Raw genomic sequence first — 19098 nt, forward strand, 5'->3', positions numbered from 1 at the left:
AATTCAAGCATTAAAATTGTAGTAAGGGGACTAGGATGTTCTAAAAATGTTATTTATGATTGAGAGATTGTCCACAGATTCTGAGCCATTATGTGAATTAGGAAGGGAAAGGGCTGTAGCTCAGAGGTAGAGCATCTGCTTTGCATGCAGAAGGTCCCAGGTTCAATCACCAGCATCTCCAGGTAGAGTTGGGAGAAATCCCGTCTGAAACCTTGGAGAGCTGCTGCCAGTTAGTGTGGACAGTACTGAGCTAGATGGACCAATGGTCTGACTCAGTAAAAGGCAACTTCTTATGTTCCCATTTTAGTTATTTCCAGTGAAAAAATCATTAGCCTATTATTTCTGAGTCTCCACAGTCATACTCCACAACACTATAATCACTATACTACACTGGCTCAAATTACTAGTGCCTGCTTGTAGCAACATGGTAGAAACTTTTTTATATGAAAGTTATTCATAGCATTAAAATGAAAGAAAGCATTAAATCCTACATACCTCCGCCTCCATTTAAGCCTTCTTTTCCATATTTGTCATAGATGTCACGTTTTTTAGCTATGAACAGAGAATAGTTAAAAAATAAATTACTTTGACATGAAAATTATCTTGATGTCTAGCAAATTCATCTTAACAGCTTTATTTCTGTTATATTTGCCATAAACATGAAAACTCTGTAAGAACGTAAGGTTAAATACTAAAATACACATTTAATTGTAAGTTTTTATAATGAAAGGATCAAATTGTGTAATAGAACTGGGCCCTAAAATGTAAGCTATGTGTATTAAGCTAGCTACACAATTTTCAAAGGAGGATAATTTGGGTTTTTGATTGGACCAGTGTGCTATACAGTAGGGCCCTGCCTTTTGGTGCCCCACTTTTCGGCATTCTGCTAATACAGCACGAGCCCCATCCTCCACCCCCTTCTTCTCCTCCTCCGGGAGTGGCGGCGCGATCGGCTGTAGTGCGATATCAGCTGTAGTGTGGGAAGCTTCAGGGGCCAAGCAATGTCAGCTGGAGCGCGGCGACTGGAGCTCCCTGCGCTCCAGCTGATCAAAGCCTGCTGCTGCGCCAGCATAATCAGCTGGAGCAAGCTCCAGCTATAGTGCGGGGTGCTCCAGCTGCCACGCTCTAGCTGACAGTGCTTGGCCCCTGAAGCTCCTCGTGCTCCAGCTGATTTATCAGCTGTAACACAGGGAGCTTCAGCCGCCGCGCTCCAACTGACAGCGCTTGGCCCCTGAAGCTCCCCATGCTACAGCTGATCGCGCCAGCGCAGCAACAGGCTTCGCTCGCTCGCTCTCTTTCTGGATGGGCTATGTTCCACTTTTCGGACAGGGTCTGGAACCTAACCCGCCGTATGAGTGGCACCCTTCTGTACAACCTCCTTCTGAACTCAGATGTAGCCATGTTTAACCTCAGAATTCAAAAAGAAGCAGAGGCATCTTCATGATCTAGAAGCTTGAATTTGAACACCATTAAAAATTCATAGTAACTGACAAGGCCTTTTGACATTTTTTCCTGTACCTATAATTCAGTCACAGAGCCAAGGCATTCTTCTTCCTTGAAATTTGCAACTAGGTCAAGGTTCCTTCCAAATCTGTATATTAACCACAACCACAGAGTCTGCCTCTGTGCTGGAATTGCTTTTTAATATGTTTTTAAACCTTTTTTTAAAAAAACAATATTTTTTAACCTTTTTTTTAAAGATGTCTTGAAAGCTTTTTGAAAATGTTTTTAAAGATGTTTTGTTTTAATGTAATTTAAAGTCTGTTTTTATGATGTTTTAAAGTGTTTTTAGTGCTTTTGTTTGCCGCCCTGGGCTCCTGCCTGGAGGAAGGGCAAGATATAAATAAAATAATAATAAATAAACATATATTAAAAATGTATTTTACAGAAACACATAAAGTACTTAAACTACAGGAAGTATTGAAATAAAAATGTTTGATATAATACTACATGTTTTCAAAACAGTTCCATCATTTAAAATCTGCAGCATTAAGAGATAAATAGGCTTTTAAAACCCACTTAAAGACTTGTAATGTTGGAGCTATGCGCACCTCTGAATAACTGAGTTCTATAATCTTACTATTAATAAGCTTACAGGAGATCCCACTTACTGGGTCCAAACATTTTCCTAAATTCAAAACACAATTTGCAAAGGACAAAGATACCACGTATCCATGATAAGAAATAGATGCTAAGCCTTGGTAGTTACATTTGTTAAAGATGATGACCATCTTATATCCAATATAACATATGTTTGTAATTCAGATATTGAGTGGGATTACTTTACTAATGGGCAGAGAACATACATGACAAACACTTGTTTGTCCCTCCTTATTGTTTGGGGGGGGGAATAAAGTAAAAGTAGTTGAGAGCATTCCTTTTAAAGAACGTCTCTGGAACAGACAGCCACAGCCAATTATTTGGCAAGAAATAAATGCTGTGTAACACTTTTGACTGCTAGTTCAGATTAGCAGCAGTTTTTACTTTGGCAAATGGTATGGTATCATCCCAATCAGGGAAGGGAAGCTGTTAACATTCCAGCACACAGTTATTTTGATACACACAATTCTAATAAATGTATTTCTTGAAGTGAAGCAACTGAAAAAGCTATGAAACTGGCTTTAGCAAAATCTGCAGTCACAAGTGTCACAAAATAGGGAACATGTTTTAAACTTGTCAGAGGTAAAGATATTATTTTGATTCCTCTCATGATGACTAGAGAATTTTACTGGGAATATTGCCAGAATGCAGAAGAGTTTGGCAAAAGCCTTTTTTTAATCTTTATTCGAACTACAGACCTTTTTCTCCATAGCACTATAGGAAAATGCTTTTTAAAATCTACTTAATTTCAAATGTAACTTGACATGGGTGGGTGGCTGCTGGGTAAAAAATATATAAGGTTGGACATGCAGAAATACTTGCACTATCTTTGGATCCTGGGCAATGTACTTTTAACATTTCTCTTTACCTCTACCATACCAGATTAAGTAGTTTTACAAAATCCCAACGTGAAAATGAACAAACAAGCTCTTCTACAAGAGTTTTAAGAAATCCCTGCTGAGAACTATCAAGGTGACCTGTACCTTTGGGCTAAAACTTAGGATTTCTACACTAAAACAAAACCCAGTTCTTCAACAAGGTAACAAAAAAAACTCTGCAATAAGGGCAAACTTGTGCAAGATAACAAGATTGCACAACCATCCGTTTCAAGGTGACAGAAGTCTGCCTGCTGGATTTAAAGTGGAAGTCAAAAAACCTAAGAAAGACTGCATGGTAGAATCCAGGGACAGAATGTCTGTGGGAGCAAAGTGTTCATATATAGTTACTGTATTTTCCAAAAGGCTATAGGAGAAGCAGAGAGATGGGACTGCAGGGCCTTTCCCTCAGCTTGGCTAGAAGACCAGCAACTTTTAGCTCCTTCTTGCCTTGAAATCTTTCTACTCAAGCTGGTAATTATAAAAATTATGCCATTAAGAAATAGGGCCTGTGTTTGTTTTCTTCCTCCCAATTCCTTTTGTGTTGTATCTTTTAGTTATAAAGCAGAGGACAGGGATTGTCTTATTACTGACATTTATAAGCCTCTCTAGGAGCTTATGTTTGGCTCAAGAGCAGGATAAAAATGTTTTATATAAATGAATGAATGAATGAATGAAAGTAGTAATTCTAGAGGCATAAGCCAGGTTGCTAGTTGTTACTAGGTCCTAACACCTATTTTATGATAGTTTCCCATCATTGGTAGTGAATCCTAATATTTGACGTTATGACACCAAACACATGGTCAACATAAGTTTTGTAACACCAAGTCAAAAAAGACAGAAGAGCTCCCACTGTAGTGCTTCTCTTAAGAGGAACTGATTTTTTTTACCCTAAAAATCCTACTACTCACCATCGGACAGAACCTCATAAGCCTCAGCTACTTGCTTAAATTGTCTTTCAGCTTCTTCTTTATTATCTGGATTTTTGTCAGGGTGCCACTTTAATGCCAGTTTACGGTACCTGAAATGAAAAGGGAAGTTGTGGATTTCTGTAAGATGGTTTTATTCAGGACAGACAACAGATACAGTGGATTGAAGCCACTCACACACAGGGCATTCCCCTCCCCTACTGCAAGATTAGACGCCAAATGGTTTACTGATCCTAGGCTCTTTTAACTGATAAAATAATTTACTAATTTACCAAAATAAGTTATTGGAAGGCTGTGATTTAGTAACATAATAAAGCACAACTTAAGTTGATAAGCTTTAAGGTTTGCAAAATTTAAAATAATTCTTAAAAATCTCCTCCCCTCTTCAGCAGTTTCCCTCTCCATTTCCTACTTATCACTAACCATGGGTCACCATCACATCCCAATTCGTAAACAATGACTGGCTCTTGCCCTCCAAACTATTGTATCCAATTCTGGTAAACATTAACCCTAGTTTGCCAAGTCAGTTATCATAACAAACTACTATTAATGCTAAATTAAAAGACAGAAAACGTAAGTTGGCAGCATTCTCAAGATCCTCCAACACCATGGTTTGTGGAATAATAAATAAACAAAATAAACCTGAACTGAGCCTTTGTCCTTCTAAACCATGGGACAGTGCATATAGCCATTTCTAAGATAACACTGAACCTGTTTGCAGTCATCTTTTCTTGAACACTTCCCTAATTTCTCCTTTGAATAAACTTTCTCAGCAAAAAAGTTCAGCTGGAGAAATAAGAAAATGTTTTTAGTCTTACCCCTAACAGTTAACCAAACTGATCAGATTATCTCATTAAGGGATGTATTTGAAAATTTGAACAATCTTCCTTGCCTAAAGTAGGTAGATTGCGTCTACGAAATGCAGAGTTGTTTTACCTCAAAAACATTAAAGCAGCATGCCTCAGGGGAGTCATAATGTAACAAAATGTGGTAGGTCACCAAGAACAAGCAAATCTGATTAGTGTCCTACAACAGTGGTTCCCAACCTGGGGGCCGTGACCCCCAGGGGGGCCACAAAGTAGTCCAGAGGGGGCCATGAACAGTAAAAAAAATGAATTATTTCTTAATTTTTTACAAGTCTTCAGTCCCTGGATGCAGTCTACTCCCCACTATCACTGCAGATGACACCTCCCTTATTCCAAACAAGAGGGGAGGACTTTGCTGAAGCACCAGAGAGTCTTTCAAGTGTGCTGAGGGCAGGCATCTGCCTATACCATACATGGCAGATGCCAAAGGAGACTGAGGGAGGTGCTACCAGGAAGAAGAGGGGACTACTATCCTGACTCGTCTCCTTGCACTGCTGCTGCTGACAACACCCTTGAGTGAGAGGAAAGGGTTTTTCGTGAAGGAAGAAGAAGCAAGGCTAGGCTGCTTTCCCCCTTCCTTCCTGGCAGCCAGCCTGCCTGCCTTTCTTGGCCCAATTTGCTACCACCTCCTTTTAAAAATTATTCTTATTTCCGAGGCCAACCAGATCTCGCCTTCGGACCAGACAGAGCCAAGGAACAGTGAGGAAACTCAGGACTTGCTAGCCCTCCATCTCTGAGGCCAGTGTCCCCCCTTTCCTCTCCCTACATTGTGCCTTCCAACCTCTCCAAGATGCTGCAGCAGTTGAGGGTTTCCCCCTTCCCACATGCCCAAATGCAGAAACTGCAGATACTTGCAGGAGGGGCAAGTGTGTTTGCGGGCGCTGATCTGCTCCATTCTCATTCCCCCAATGCATGCTAACCAGGTTATCAGTTCTGACGATTATCCCAAGGGGTAAAAGCACTAACCCCCCTTCTCAACCTATCTACCCTTTTGTCTTCACAATCTGGCATTCCCACCACTACCACACTGCTGCTTCTTTATTATTATTATTATTTATTTATTTATTTATTTATTTATTTTAAAAGCTCAGCAGGTTGGTGGAGGCTGGGGTCCACATACTGAAACTGAAATGTATTTATTTATTATTGCATTTATATCCCACCTTTCCTTCAAGTGCTCAAAATGGTGCACATGGTTCCCCCCACCCCATTTCCATTTTATCCTTTCATGGACCCTGCGAGATTGGTCAGGCTGAGAGACTGTGTCTGGCCCAAGGTCACCCAGTAGGCTTCATGGCTGGGTGGGGATTTAAACCTGGATCTTAGTCCAACTCTGTAAACCACTGGTGTTGGGAGACAGGACTGTACATCTTCAGACTGTCGGGGGGGGAGGATCCCAATTTGATTGAACCTTTGCATTAAGAAAAGAAAGCACCACCTCCTGTCTGCAGGGAGCTTTTAATGGACAGGGATATTTGAAGATGTGATTTTGCCATGCACCATTTTTTCAATTAACAGAGACTAAAATTACAATTAGTGGGAGGATCACAAAAAAATGTTGAGCTTACAAAGGGGGTCCAGTACTCATAAAGGTTGGGAACCATTGCCCTACAGTATATAAAAGCTGCATTTGGAATACTGAACCATGATCTAGTGCTATGTGAAGGAGCCTAGCCTCCTTCCCTCCCTCCTCCTCTGAAAGGATTTAAATGAAGGGGGGGAGCAAAAGCTTCTCAACAAGGAATTGTAGTTTAACATTTAACTATGGTTAGCATCAAAACAAGCCAACTTCAAACCATGGTTTATGAAGCCAAATTGTTTAAAGTAACCCTGGTAAATGTTAACCACAAACTCCCAGCTGAGATGAAACGACAACTGTGGTTAGGTAAAAGGAGAAGTTTCTGAATTTGGGCTGTAAGAGAAGAAGGGAGGGAACTGTATGAGCCCGGAAGACTATATCCATATGAGACTATGTCTGTTTACATAGCGCTAGACTATGGTTTACAATTACTTTTGGCCACAGCCAAAAAGTTGTTTGAGTAGCATGTAAGATTTCTTCTCAGTTTCCCAAACTCATGTCTAACCATATAAGATTTCATGTATACACAATGTGACCACAACCTTAGACAGGTGAACTATCAGCTAGATTAAGAAATAGTGCAATTCACTAATTTAAAGAATTAGCTACATGCTGCAGGCAGCCAGAGAGACAAATGTGAGATGCTGAGTCTTAAGGTAACAGAAAATGGGAAGACCCGCTAATATATAGTTAATTATATTAAATAATTGGTACAGGAGAGCCAGCATCCAATACAACAAATAATTTCAATAATCAAATGCAACATTAAGAACTTGTTCAATGAGACCATATCTGTCACATAACATGTGTAGGAAACACAGGGGTCTCATGCCATAATCTGCAAGGATGAGACTATGCTGGGACCATCAAGGGGCAAGCATTTCCACCTGCCTTGCCCCACCCCTATGCCTGGGCCTTATCAGGAGGAGCTGCAGGCTGAGTCGTGCTGCTGCAGGGATGAGACTGTGCTGGGACCATCAAGGGGCAAGCATTTCCACCTGCCTTGCCCCTCACCCCTGCTCTTAGTGACATTTTTCTGGGGACTGCCTTTTACCAGGAAGATGAATGCTTTTGGTTTGCTGTTTCTGTTTTTTTAGAGATGTTAAGACTTCGTTAGTTTGATTTTTTTTTTATTTTTTTTTTGTAAATTGTATTGTTTTTATTTGTATTTTGTATTTGTATTTTTTGTGTGTGTAGCTGCCTTGGGTTGTTAGTCTCTTAATGTTTTGATGTTTACATGTTCTGCTTTGTACGTCGCTTAGAGTGGCTGACAATTCAGCCAGATAAGCGACTAATAAGTCAAATATTAAATATTAAATTAAAATAATCTAGATTACATTCAAATGAACTCAAAGAATATGCACAGCTTTCCCTATAATTTTAAAGAAGAATAGTACTTACGCTTTTTTAATGTCTTCTGGAGAGGCACGCCTATGCACTCCTAGAACTTCATAATAATCCACCATGTTTTATATTGCTTTGATAACAGGAGTCCTATGGGGGAGAAACAAGCGGTTTTATTATTTACACTACAATTTTCTATTACAAAGACAAACTGTGGGCTAGAAACAAGTTTGCTTTGATCACAGATTATTTCAGATTATTAACAAATAGCTACAAAGGTAAGAGGGCTTAAATAGGCATGCATACAACTATTTCCCACTACATATGAAATATCTAGCTTGCTTCACCAGTTTCTTCCAAAACCTGTTTCAAGGAACCCTTTTCCCTTCAGTCATAGAAAGGTTGAGGAGGAAAGCAGCATGACCTCCTCCATCCATATGCATTAGAAAAGAACATTTTTGCAACTGCTCCTTTTCCTAATAGCAGGAATGGGGAACCTTTCCTTCAGTGGAAAGTGTGTGTGTGTGGGAAAGACACAGTGGGCTGGGCCAAAGCACACAGAAAACACACACACACACAGTGCACTAAGGGAGTCCCTTTTCTCAGTTTACTATATGTTGAGATAGTGGCTCCCCTTTCTGTGTACAAGGAAACTCAGCATGCTAATGATGTAGGAAGAGACCACTGTCTCCCTGCATTGCCATCTCTCTGTGCTTCCTCTCTGTTTCCAACTTGGCCTGACCAGCCTCATTTTCCCCACTTTTTCAGCTGCTGAAACCTCAACATTTTCAATGCCATACTGCTGGGATAGCTGTGGACACAGCAGAAGAGGCTGATGTGGTGGTGGTGGTGTCACTGAGGGGGAATAAGGCATGATCCAGTGCGAAAGTATGGCCAGCAGAGAACTGGGATGGACTGAGATCTGCTAGACTGGATTCTGTTCACAGGACAGAATTTCCCCATTCCTGCAAAATAACTAAGTCAACCAAATCCTCAGCAAAACATCACTGGTAATCACCACCTCTTTTCTGGCTCCCAACTATGGTTTCACATCTCATATCTTGGAATAGCACTTGGAATCTGGATTGCTTTGCATAAAACTCTTCTTAAACTTTTAAAGTATTTAATGCTGCTTTTTTGAGCTAAACCCTCACAAAGCAACATACAATGAATGAGTTACAAATTGCAAATACTACCACTTGACCATTTACACAGATTAATTTGAGAAGCTGCTCTGGAGACACACGTTATTATGATGTGAACTAAAGGCAGCCATGAAGACGAAATTCTCAAAGCTTGTCTAAATGCTAGACTTGAAGGGACAAGCCCACTAGAAGGAAGTACTATAGTTTTGAATCAAGCACGGAGAAGGCTGTGTCTCCTGTGCATTCCAACCTAGCTGATCGGCACTCAAAGGAATCTTAAGGTAGATCTCTGCATACAGGCAGGATTATATGGATGAAGGGAGTCATTCAGATAAATGACTTGTGTCCAGGCTACAGCTGTAAAGGTTAAGACCAGCACTTTTAATTGGGCCTGAAACACACTGGCAACTAGTGCAAAACTGCAGTGGTGTGTTCAACAAACTTGGGGGAAGGGGCATTTTGCAGCTGCAGCAGCTTCCAGACATCTTGAAAGACAGCACAATTGTAAAGCATGAATGGAACACAAATCACCCAACAGTACTGTGTAGCCCCCCCCCCCATGCCAGACAATTGAGACAATGGTATCAAATGCAACCAAGAGGTCCAAAAGGACCAGGAGGGCTGCACTCTCACTGTCCATTTCCTGGCATAAAGTCATCTACGAGGGCAACCAAGGCTGTCTCAGTTCCAAACTCAGAATGGAACCTGGAACGGAATGGATGCAAATAATCTGGTTCTGATCACGAACTATCAAATTACTTTTGGAAAGTGTTTCTGTTTTTGACTAATACAGAATGTACAGGAAAAGCTAACCAGAAGAAGTGTAAATAAGAATGCCAAAGCAAGGGGGGGAAAGAATGAAGAGCAAGCATTAAAAAAATCCAATTCAGCATTTTATCAGCCTGATAAGCCATGAAAAATGTAAGATATAGACTTTCAATATGTCCCAACAAAATGGGCTGAAAAATATCTTCTTGCTATTATGCAGTGAATAGGACTTTAATTTTCTTGAGTAACATCCACACTGCTCTTTGTAAACACAGTGCAAGATTAAGAATTAATTTTTAGCCCTTGTTAGTTTGAGAGTATAGGCATCATATGATTTCTGGTTAATGTGTTATTTTCCTTGCAATTACACAATCTTACAAGCCTGAATATAAAGCAAAAGAAAAACTGAAAGCAGATTTCAGTGCCTCATCAAACACTGCACATGTGTAAAACCATTTGCGACTGAAGAGAACCATAGCCAATTTTTTGGCCAGTGTAGTTGTGATACGGACACTTGAAAATGTGTTGGTCATGTGAATACACAATGAAAAAACTGTTTAATGTTTTTACACATACATTCTATGTAGGCTCTATCCTACATACTTTTCGTGATAATCATGAAATTAATTTCAAAAATCACTCATTTTTTAGATGAAGTATAACTATAATGCAACACTAATAAAAGTTGTACCAGTCAATATGAGGGTTTTTAAAATTAAATTTATATCCCATCTTTCCACCCAAAACTATTGTCAAAGCAGGCAATATTGGAAAATGCATCTCTAGAAAAGCCCACCAAGAAAGTGAAACAGAAAAATACAGGTCCATTCATTCAGTGGCTAACTTGGTACAAAGCAGGGCAAAAAGCTAGTCAAAATGTTCATAATTGCAAACCAGAAAATAGTTGTGGAGGAGAAGACTATCTATTGTGGCATCTTTGTCTTGCATGAGGGTTCCTAAAAAAGAAATACACTGACAACAGTTCATAGTACTTCACAAAATTTGCTTGCTATTTATTTATAAGCAAAGCTAGAAGTCTAAGAAGGCACAGTTCATTGTAAACAAGCCAATTTTGTGCATCAAGAATTATTGATTGCTTCATTAGAATTTAAAACTATCAGAATTTCAACAAGCCAACCACCATTGCTGTTTAGAAAGAGTAAACATAAAGGGTGGCAGGCAATAATGCCATGCATTCAGTCCTAACATTTTAGCCTCTGGTTGTCATATAGTGGGATACAATTATGAATTAAGAAACCTGAGAGTGCCCCCATTCCATCAGCAAAACTCCAGCAAACAGTTTTTATGCTCAAGCTTTTTTATTTTAGGAGTACAGCTTTAGTACAAGCAATGGAAAATAATAAAAGCCAGACATCAACCTGCCCTTTCGCAAGGATTCCAAGCAGCTCTCCAGAGACACTCTTTGTACTGCAGGGTGGAGAAGAGACGCCATCAGAAGCTTCACCTTCTCTTCCTTCCCTTTAAACTTATCACAAGAGACAATTGTTTTTTGTCTAAGCCTTCTCTACTTGCCAAAAGACTTGAGGGAGAAAGGGGAAGTATTATTTATGTCCAGCTTAAAAGGCTCCCAAATTAGCTTTAATAATAAGATAAATAAAAACTAGACACTCTCTGCCTGCAATTTAGGACATGGCACAAAAGGAAAAAAGACGAGGGAGAGAAAAGGAAAAACGCAAACTCAGGCACCCGCTCTTAAAGGTACAATGTACTTAAAACCAGGAGATTGAACAGAAATAATTCAGGGATAGGAACCGAAGAAAGTCAGTGTCTCAGCCAAGCCAATGTAGTGGGCCCTACTTTCCTCTTCTCCCTCTGCAGCAGCCAGATGGAATGGCTGCTAACAGATGATGGTTGAGGGTAGGGAAGTATATTGCTGCTGGGCTATACTATACTAACCACAAATCTTACTGAAAATAATTATTTCATCAGCTATGTGTTCTCAACAATTTGAACAGATGGGCAAGAGACCTCAGGAACCTCAATAAATCTACAATAAAGGTTGTAGATTTAACATCATTATTCAGAATTGAGACCATGTCTACAGCAGTGGGTCCCAAACTTGTTTTCCCCACGGACCACCTGACAATTGCCGATCGTCATGACAAACCACTCAATTTTTCTGCCTGATGCTGCAGTTGTAAAGTACTGTGCTAGATGTTGTATGATATTTAATTGTATTTTTATTGCTTCTTTTATTTCTTATAGTTCATTTTATTGTATTACAATGTGCATTCTCTAAATAAAATAAAAGCAAGAAAAATACAATCAAAATTCAACATGAAAAATTAATGTGGACATGCCATGGACCACCTGCATGAAGCTCTCAGACCAAATTAGGTATCCCTGATCTAGAGCAAGGAACTTGGTATGCAGAAATGCCCAACTGAGAACTGAAGACTCTTCAACAAGACAATGCTTAACAATGAGAAAAAGCTTGAGGGGGAAGCAGTCTTTTCTAGTGTTCAAGAAACAGTGAGACACATTCCCCTGCTGTTATCCATTATTGTGCAAATGAGAGAACCCCTCAGGTCTTCTGGCAACTGTAAGAGTCTTGGAGTGAATTTCTTTCAGTCCCACTCTTTCCTGCCCCTAATAAAAGTCTATTCTAGCTAGGAAGAAAAATATGATTTAGTCATTAAATCCAGAAGTAAGCTCAGCTGGGGTGCTCTCCTTCATGTCCACTTCTGGAAACTGTGCATTATGTGCAGATGCAAAAGAAAGCCTTTTCCACTGTGGCACCCCCATTATGAAATAACATTCCCTCAGAAGCCTGGTAGTGCCCATAACTGATTATATTTCAGCATCAAGTTAAAACCTAGCAATGTTGACGGCATGGTATATGATGAGCTTAAGCTGTTGTTGGTGTTGAGTAAGTTTTTATGCCCAGTATGATTATTACAGATATTTATGCTTTAGGGTTTAAGTGTTCAAGGATTGTCTTAACTGGTGTATCCTGCTCTCAGATCAACCAACGCAGGTTTCCAAAAGATTAGAGAAATGAAAGGGAAATTTAAACCAAGAGTAGGGATGTTGAATAATCAACAGGAGAACTCACTGACTGACCAAGATGAAATAAAAGGAAGATGGAAGCAATACACTGAACAACTCTATAAAAGAGATGACAGGATGACAAGATTCATTCACGGAGGAACCATATGATGAAGAACCAGAAATTTTAGAATGCGAGGTGAAAGCTGCTCTTAAAATACTTGGAAGAAACAAATCACTGGGAATAGATGGCATACCAGAGTTGCTACAAGCTACTGTGACTGAATCAGTCCAAATTTTGACTAAAATCTGTCAAGAAATATGGAAAACTAAACAATGGCCCACAGACTGGAAACATTCCATATACATCCCAATTCCAAAGAAAGGGGATCCCAGGAAATGCAGTAATTATCGAATTATTGCTTTAATATCCCATGCAAGTAAAGTAATGCTCAAGATTCTACAACAAAGGCTCTTGCCATATATGGAGTGGGAAATGCCAGACGTCCAAGCTGGATTTAGAAAGGGAAGAGATACCAGAGATCATATTGCAAACATACGTTGGATAATGGAACGGACCAAGGAATTTCAGAAGAATATCACCCTGTGCTTTATAGATTACAGCAAAGCCTCTGACTGTGTAGATCATGAAAAACTATGGAATGCTTTAAAAGAAATGGGCGTGCCACAGCATTTGATTGTCCTGATGTGCAACCTATACTCTGGACAAGAGGCTACTGTCAGGACAGAATATGGAGAAACCGATTGATTCCCCATCGGAAAGGGTGTGAGACAGGGGTGTATTTTATCATCCTATTTATTTAATCTGTATGCAGAACATATCATATGGAAAGCAGGATTGGACCAAGATGAAGGAGATGTGAAAACTGGAGGGAGAAATATCAATAATTTAAGATATGCAGACGATACCATACTACTAGCAGAAACCAGTAATGATTTGAAACGAATGCTGATGAAAGTTAAAGAGGAAAGCACAAAAGCAGGACTGCAGCTGAATGTCAAAAAGACTAAAGTAGATTTATGTAACTTTAAAGCTGACAATGAGGACATTGAACTTGTCAAGCATTATCAATACCTTGGCACAGTTATTAACCAAAATGGAGACAATAGTCAAGAAATCAGAAGAAGGCTAGGACTGGGGAGGGCAGCTGTGAGAGAACTAGAAAAGGTCCTCAAATGTAAAGATGTATCACTGAACACTAAAGTCAGGATCATTCAGACCATGGTATTCCTGATCTCTATGTATGGATGTGAAAGTTGGATAGTGAAAAAAGCAGGTAAGAGAAAAATCAACGCATTTGAAATGTGGTGTTGGAGAAGAGCTTTGCTCACACGATGGACTGCGAAAAAGACAAATAATTGGGTGTTAGAACAAATTAAACGAGAACTATCACTAGAAGCTAAAATGATGAAACTGAGGTTATCATACTTTGGACACATCATGAGAAGACATGATTCATTAGAAAAGATAATAATGCTTGGAAAAACAGCAGGGAGTAGAAAAAGAGGAAGGCCAAACAAGAGATGGATTGATTCCATAAAGGAAGCCACAGACCTGAACTTACAAGATCTGAACAGGGTGGTTCATGACAGATGCTCTTGAAGGTCACTGATTCATAGGGTCGCCATAAGTTGTAGTAGACTTGGAGGCACATAACAACAACAGAAATATTTTGAGAAATAAAATAAAACTGTTCTCTAGTGGTAAATAAAGACAATTCAGATATATGGTGACTTCCATGAGCCATAATACTAAAATGCAAGGTAAGTGGATGGACATTAAGTACTTACTGTCTTGCAACTTTTTGTTATCAGGCCACAACACTGTTGGATAACTGATCATCATCACAACAGAAATGGGAATAAGAATCATGTCAGGCAGGAAATATTTTGAATTTAGATTTTTATATTCATGTATTTAAGACAGTTTATAAAACAAAAGTACCCAGTAAAAATGTTTTTTAAAAAATCTTTTTAAAATCCTATTTTATTTAACACTATGCAGCAATAGACCAATTCTCCACTACCTGTGATTGGTGTTCAACATGGCAGCTCTTTTAACACTCACCAAAAGAAGCAACCACACAAATTATTTTGTCAATATTGACAGAAATGTGTCAACTGTATCCATCTTGCATCTAAACTCTTCTACTCAGAAGCAAGCCCCAATGAATTCCAGATTACTGTACATGGGATTGCAGCCTTAGTCTAGAATTCATCCTATGAGATTTTTCATTTTATGAAGACATTTATCTGACAGTTTGAGGGGAAAGCACATGATATAAGGTTTTGCACGTAACAGTTTGTACTGACAAGGTTGAACCACATATACATAGTGACCACTGAAGCAGATCCTTATAGGGTAAAAACACATTTGGTTCATAATATACTGTAACTTTGTTACATTAACAGAGCAACCCAAATGCCTGGAGGCTGGTGGAGGAGGAGCCGGCAAAAAGCCCTGCAGGATCCACCTCCCACTTGGAAGCCACTGTGCACACGAGCAGGGCAGGAAGCACCAGCTCCCACGTATTGGCCTCCCAGGGAGTAAAGACTTCCGTAGAGGCTCATTACAATTTTTTACTACACTGGCCTTTTGGCCAAGGGAGTTTCCAGGTAGACGGGACCAGGAGGAGGCCTCCGAACACAAGGAGGATCTCGCTTAAGTCCCCCCTCCCATGCCTCCATCATGCCCCTGGAACACCCCGTTTTCAGGGCTTCTGCCACCCCTCCATCCACCGAGCTGGCCATCCCTGGCAGAATGTCGGCTATGCCAGCAGGCTCCTAGCGGCACCATGCCTTACCTGCAGCAGAGGCCAGCTCCCCCGTGGCATCCAACTCCCCCCAGCCTGGTGGAAGATAAATTGGATTGTGCCCTAAGACTTGGTTTGTCACACTATTGCAGGCTATATCAGCTGATATTTGTATCTAATTCCACATATATGTCCACAATAATAAGATTTCAGATATTTTATCCATTGATATATATTGTTTGTTGCTTTCTGTATTTTTATATACATACTATTTGTCTGAGGAGATTAAAGTTGAATATTGTTTTTCTATTTATTTGGCATTATATTTCCTAGATTTAAGACATACAAAACCAATTTTGTATCGTTATTCATTTCTGGAGATTGGGTTTATATTTCCTTGTGCTTTATCTGGATAAACGTTTTTTTTTAATCATAATAAATAAATGCTCTCCAGGATTTTTAATCAAGTGATAATTTGACTACTGCAGCTTGTAACAGTTTAATTTTAATTAAATTAATTTTATAAAACTAGCAAACCACCAACAAACCAAAATACATTGCAAATAACCTGCTAAAGAAGCAGGGTAGAAGTGATTTAAATGAATTCTGTTGCCCAGGGGACTACAATAGAAATCAAGAAGTTGTAACTACTCCACAATTTCCAAGTTTCTAAAAAAACAAAAAAAACTAGGCCTCAATATGAAAGACAGAAATAAAACTCCACCTAAAAGGTAGTGCTTATACTATTTTAATCCAGGCCATTAACACAGTCATGAATGCCCTGAGACTGTAGCATATTTTGAACTCGGCTGCTGGAATGTGTAATGTTAGGGTGGCAAACCCCCTTTTTCTGCCTCAGAGTATTGCTTTGCTGGGTAAGTTGTAATGCAAAGAGGCCTTTTGGCAAACTCTTTTCACTGATTGTGTATTGAGACAACAGTTGCTGAGCAACAGGATACTTGTTCCTACCCTCATTTCTGCCTCTTGTGCCATTTTCCTCATTGCTGGGGAAACCCTCCCTGGAACTTGCTTCATCCTGAAAGATTTACGCCTGAAATCCTTACAAAAAGGTGAGCTTGGCACCCTTTCAGGCAACTTTGGAAACCCTCAGAATACTCCTATGTCTTGTTGATCCTTCACCCAACGATGTAAAAGATTTAGCATCTTCCATTTTAAAAAGGATCTTAAGCAGGAAGATTGGACAGGGCATAGCAGAATTGTTGTCAGAGTAGACATGGGGAAGTGCATAGCGATGGAGCAATTTTGCACAGAAAAGCTTTTTAGGTTCAGCCCAAGACCAAAATGTAGAATAAAGGGTGGGTAAAAGCCTACTTTTTTTTGAGAGCCAGTGTGGTGTAGTGGTTAAAGTGTTGAACTACGACCTGGGATACCAGGGTTCGAATGCCCACACAGCCATGAAGCTCACTGGGTGACCTTGGGCCAGTCGCTGCCTCTCAGCCTCAAAGGAAGGCAATGGTAAATCTCCTCTGAATGCCCCTTACCATGAAAACCCTATTCATAGAGTCCCATAAGTCGGAATCGACTTGAAGGCAGTCCATTTCCAAAAGCCTACTTTTAAAGAAGCTATCACCTAGTGACTAGCATAGCATATTTCTGTCTCTGTGGCTTGTTTATTCTCCAAACAATTACTATATTACAACCATCATAATCTATCAGGGAAATTCAACCAAGATAAATAAACCACCATTTGTGGATTCTCAAATCTGGCTCAAAGACAATATTCTCTTTCCCCTGTAGCAAATATAATTTATGCTGAATACAAATGATAATTCGGTGACTAATATAGTTTGTGTGTTCCTCCTCCTCAAACCTTTAAGAAGACATAAGGAATAATTACACAATATGGCATAAAGAAATTTCCACTGCAAAATGGAATGTCTTAACACATAATAAGATGTATGTGTTGTAAAAAGTAAATAAAGCATCCCTACCCTGGCTGCTTAATATTCTTCATTATGAGTCTGGAAATTTCTAGGTCAGGAACAATCCCTTCATGCCCACCCTCAAATCAACGCAGGCACCTCAGATACTGCCTCCCATCTAGCCTTGTTATTAATCATCCAGTTGAAGCATGTAATTTCTTCCAGAGTAGCATTGTTAAATCCTGCCCTTCAAATAAAGTTTACCAGGGCAGTTTACACAAAACTGAACAAAATGAGCAATTTAAAATACGATCTTTGGGCTTTGTCACCCCACCATCACAAAAAGCTGGGCCAGATAAGAAGTACTGGACCTGTTACTAACTGTAATTCTTGACTCTGAATTCCAGTGTGCCCACAGATCCTCCAAAGTTTCCATTAAGCCAAGCAACGAGCCAAGGAATTGCTTGGTTGAGATTTATTGCCTTTTCAAAGTTCTCTTACTACTCCATTTTTAAGAAATGGCACAGTACTCTGATATCAACCAAGTATTCTTGTGTTACACTTTAACAGAAGTGCCAAATATTAATCTAGTTAACTTTTAAACTTTAATATTTCTGTTTCTGAAAGGGACCTCCTCCCCCAAGAACTTACTGCTGTCAATTAAACACTTTTTTCCTACACCTTCTCCATCTGCATATTCAGTGGGGTAACAGCCAAGTAACATGTAAAGGACCATTAGATATTAGTCTATTCCTCTCAATGGTTTTCAAATGGCAATTTCTGATGCAAGCTCAAGATCATTTGTTCACTGCACCATTTCAAATGAAGGCAATGATTGCCACTTATTCTCCAAGGATTGACATTTGATCTCTTCTTTTTACAGAACCACTAAAAAAGAGCATTTAAAAAAAAAAAAACGAGACGATGTCCTATAACTGCATGGCAGAGTACAAACAAGAAGAATTAAAAACGAAACAATGTTCCTGCCCACGCTTGCACAGTAAGGAGGCAATACCTACAGCCAGCAAATGACTATTAGCAACAAATTCCAGAGAAATAGCCATGTTAGCTTGCTACAGCAAAAGAAAAAAAATGGTTTAAAGCATTATAGCACCTTTATTTGCTGTATCAAAACCCTTTACGATCCGCAGACGAAGTGAGCTGTAGCCCATGAAAGCTTACTTCCCACATTTTGTTTGTGCAATAAACGTGCTCTATTTTAACTATTACTTTTCATTTTTTTAGAATTACTAACTGGTTTAGGTTATTTTGGCCAAACAAGCAATATACAAGTTTTAAGGAGTTGATCTATGCTAGCCTTTACGCCTCCTAACAACTGAATCACTTCCCTCTGCTCTAGAGGCCATTTCCCTTCACCCCAGACAGACACCGCGCGTTCCTATGGGGCATCATTATTCGCCCCTCCGGCCCTTGCCCAAACTCTACAGCGCCCTCAACCCCCCCGCTGTTGTTTTGACACGCTTAACGACGGTGGTACGCGGACTTCCACCCATCCACCATGCCGGCCCGTGGAGGAACTGCAGTGATCCTGGGGGGCGGGGGGAATGAAACCGACTACGGGGAAAGCAGGGAAACAAAAGCGAGCGAGCGAGCATGCCCAGCCATTGCGACCTTAAGGACGAAGACGACATAAGATGGCCAAAGACAATCTCCAGGGGAAGATAAAACAGAAAGAGGAAGCCCAACACGAAACGAGAAATAATCACCCTTCTCTCCCGCCCCCCCGCCACCTGCAGCGCGCCTTAGCCAATCACGAGAGAGCACGAGCCGTAGGCGGCTTGGGAGGGGGGGAAAGAGTGAGAAAA

General features: G+C 39.9%; 1 protein-coding gene across 2 annotated transcripts in view; it reads right to left on the minus strand.

Annotated features, from left to right (window-relative positions):
• Positions 1-19098, minus strand: part of DNAJB6 (DnaJ heat shock protein family (Hsp40) member B6) — a 68731-nt gene that overhangs the window by 49339 nt on the left and 294 nt on the right. Inside the window, exons 1-4 of one of the 2 annotated variants that reach the window (XM_061586221.1) lie at positions 18905-18986; positions 7751-7843; positions 3887-3996; positions 496-552 (exon numbers count right to left, since the gene is read on the minus strand). In XM_061586221.1, the coding sequence (XP_061442205.1) occupies positions 496-552; positions 3887-3996; positions 7751-7815 (232 nt within the window). In that variant the 5' untranslated portion in view covers positions 7816-7843; positions 18905-18986. Of the gene's footprint in view, positions 1-495; positions 553-3886; positions 3997-7750; positions 7844-18904; positions 18987-19098 lie in introns of those variants that run through there. The other variant, XM_061586220.1, reaches the window with a different exon arrangement.

Source organism: Rhineura floridana, chromosome 10 (genome assembly GCF_030035675.1).
Source record: "Rhineura floridana isolate rRhiFlo1 chromosome 10, rRhiFlo1.hap2, whole genome shotgun sequence".
Lineage (NCBI taxonomy): Eukaryota > Metazoa > Chordata > Lepidosauria > Squamata > Rhineuridae > Rhineura > Rhineura floridana.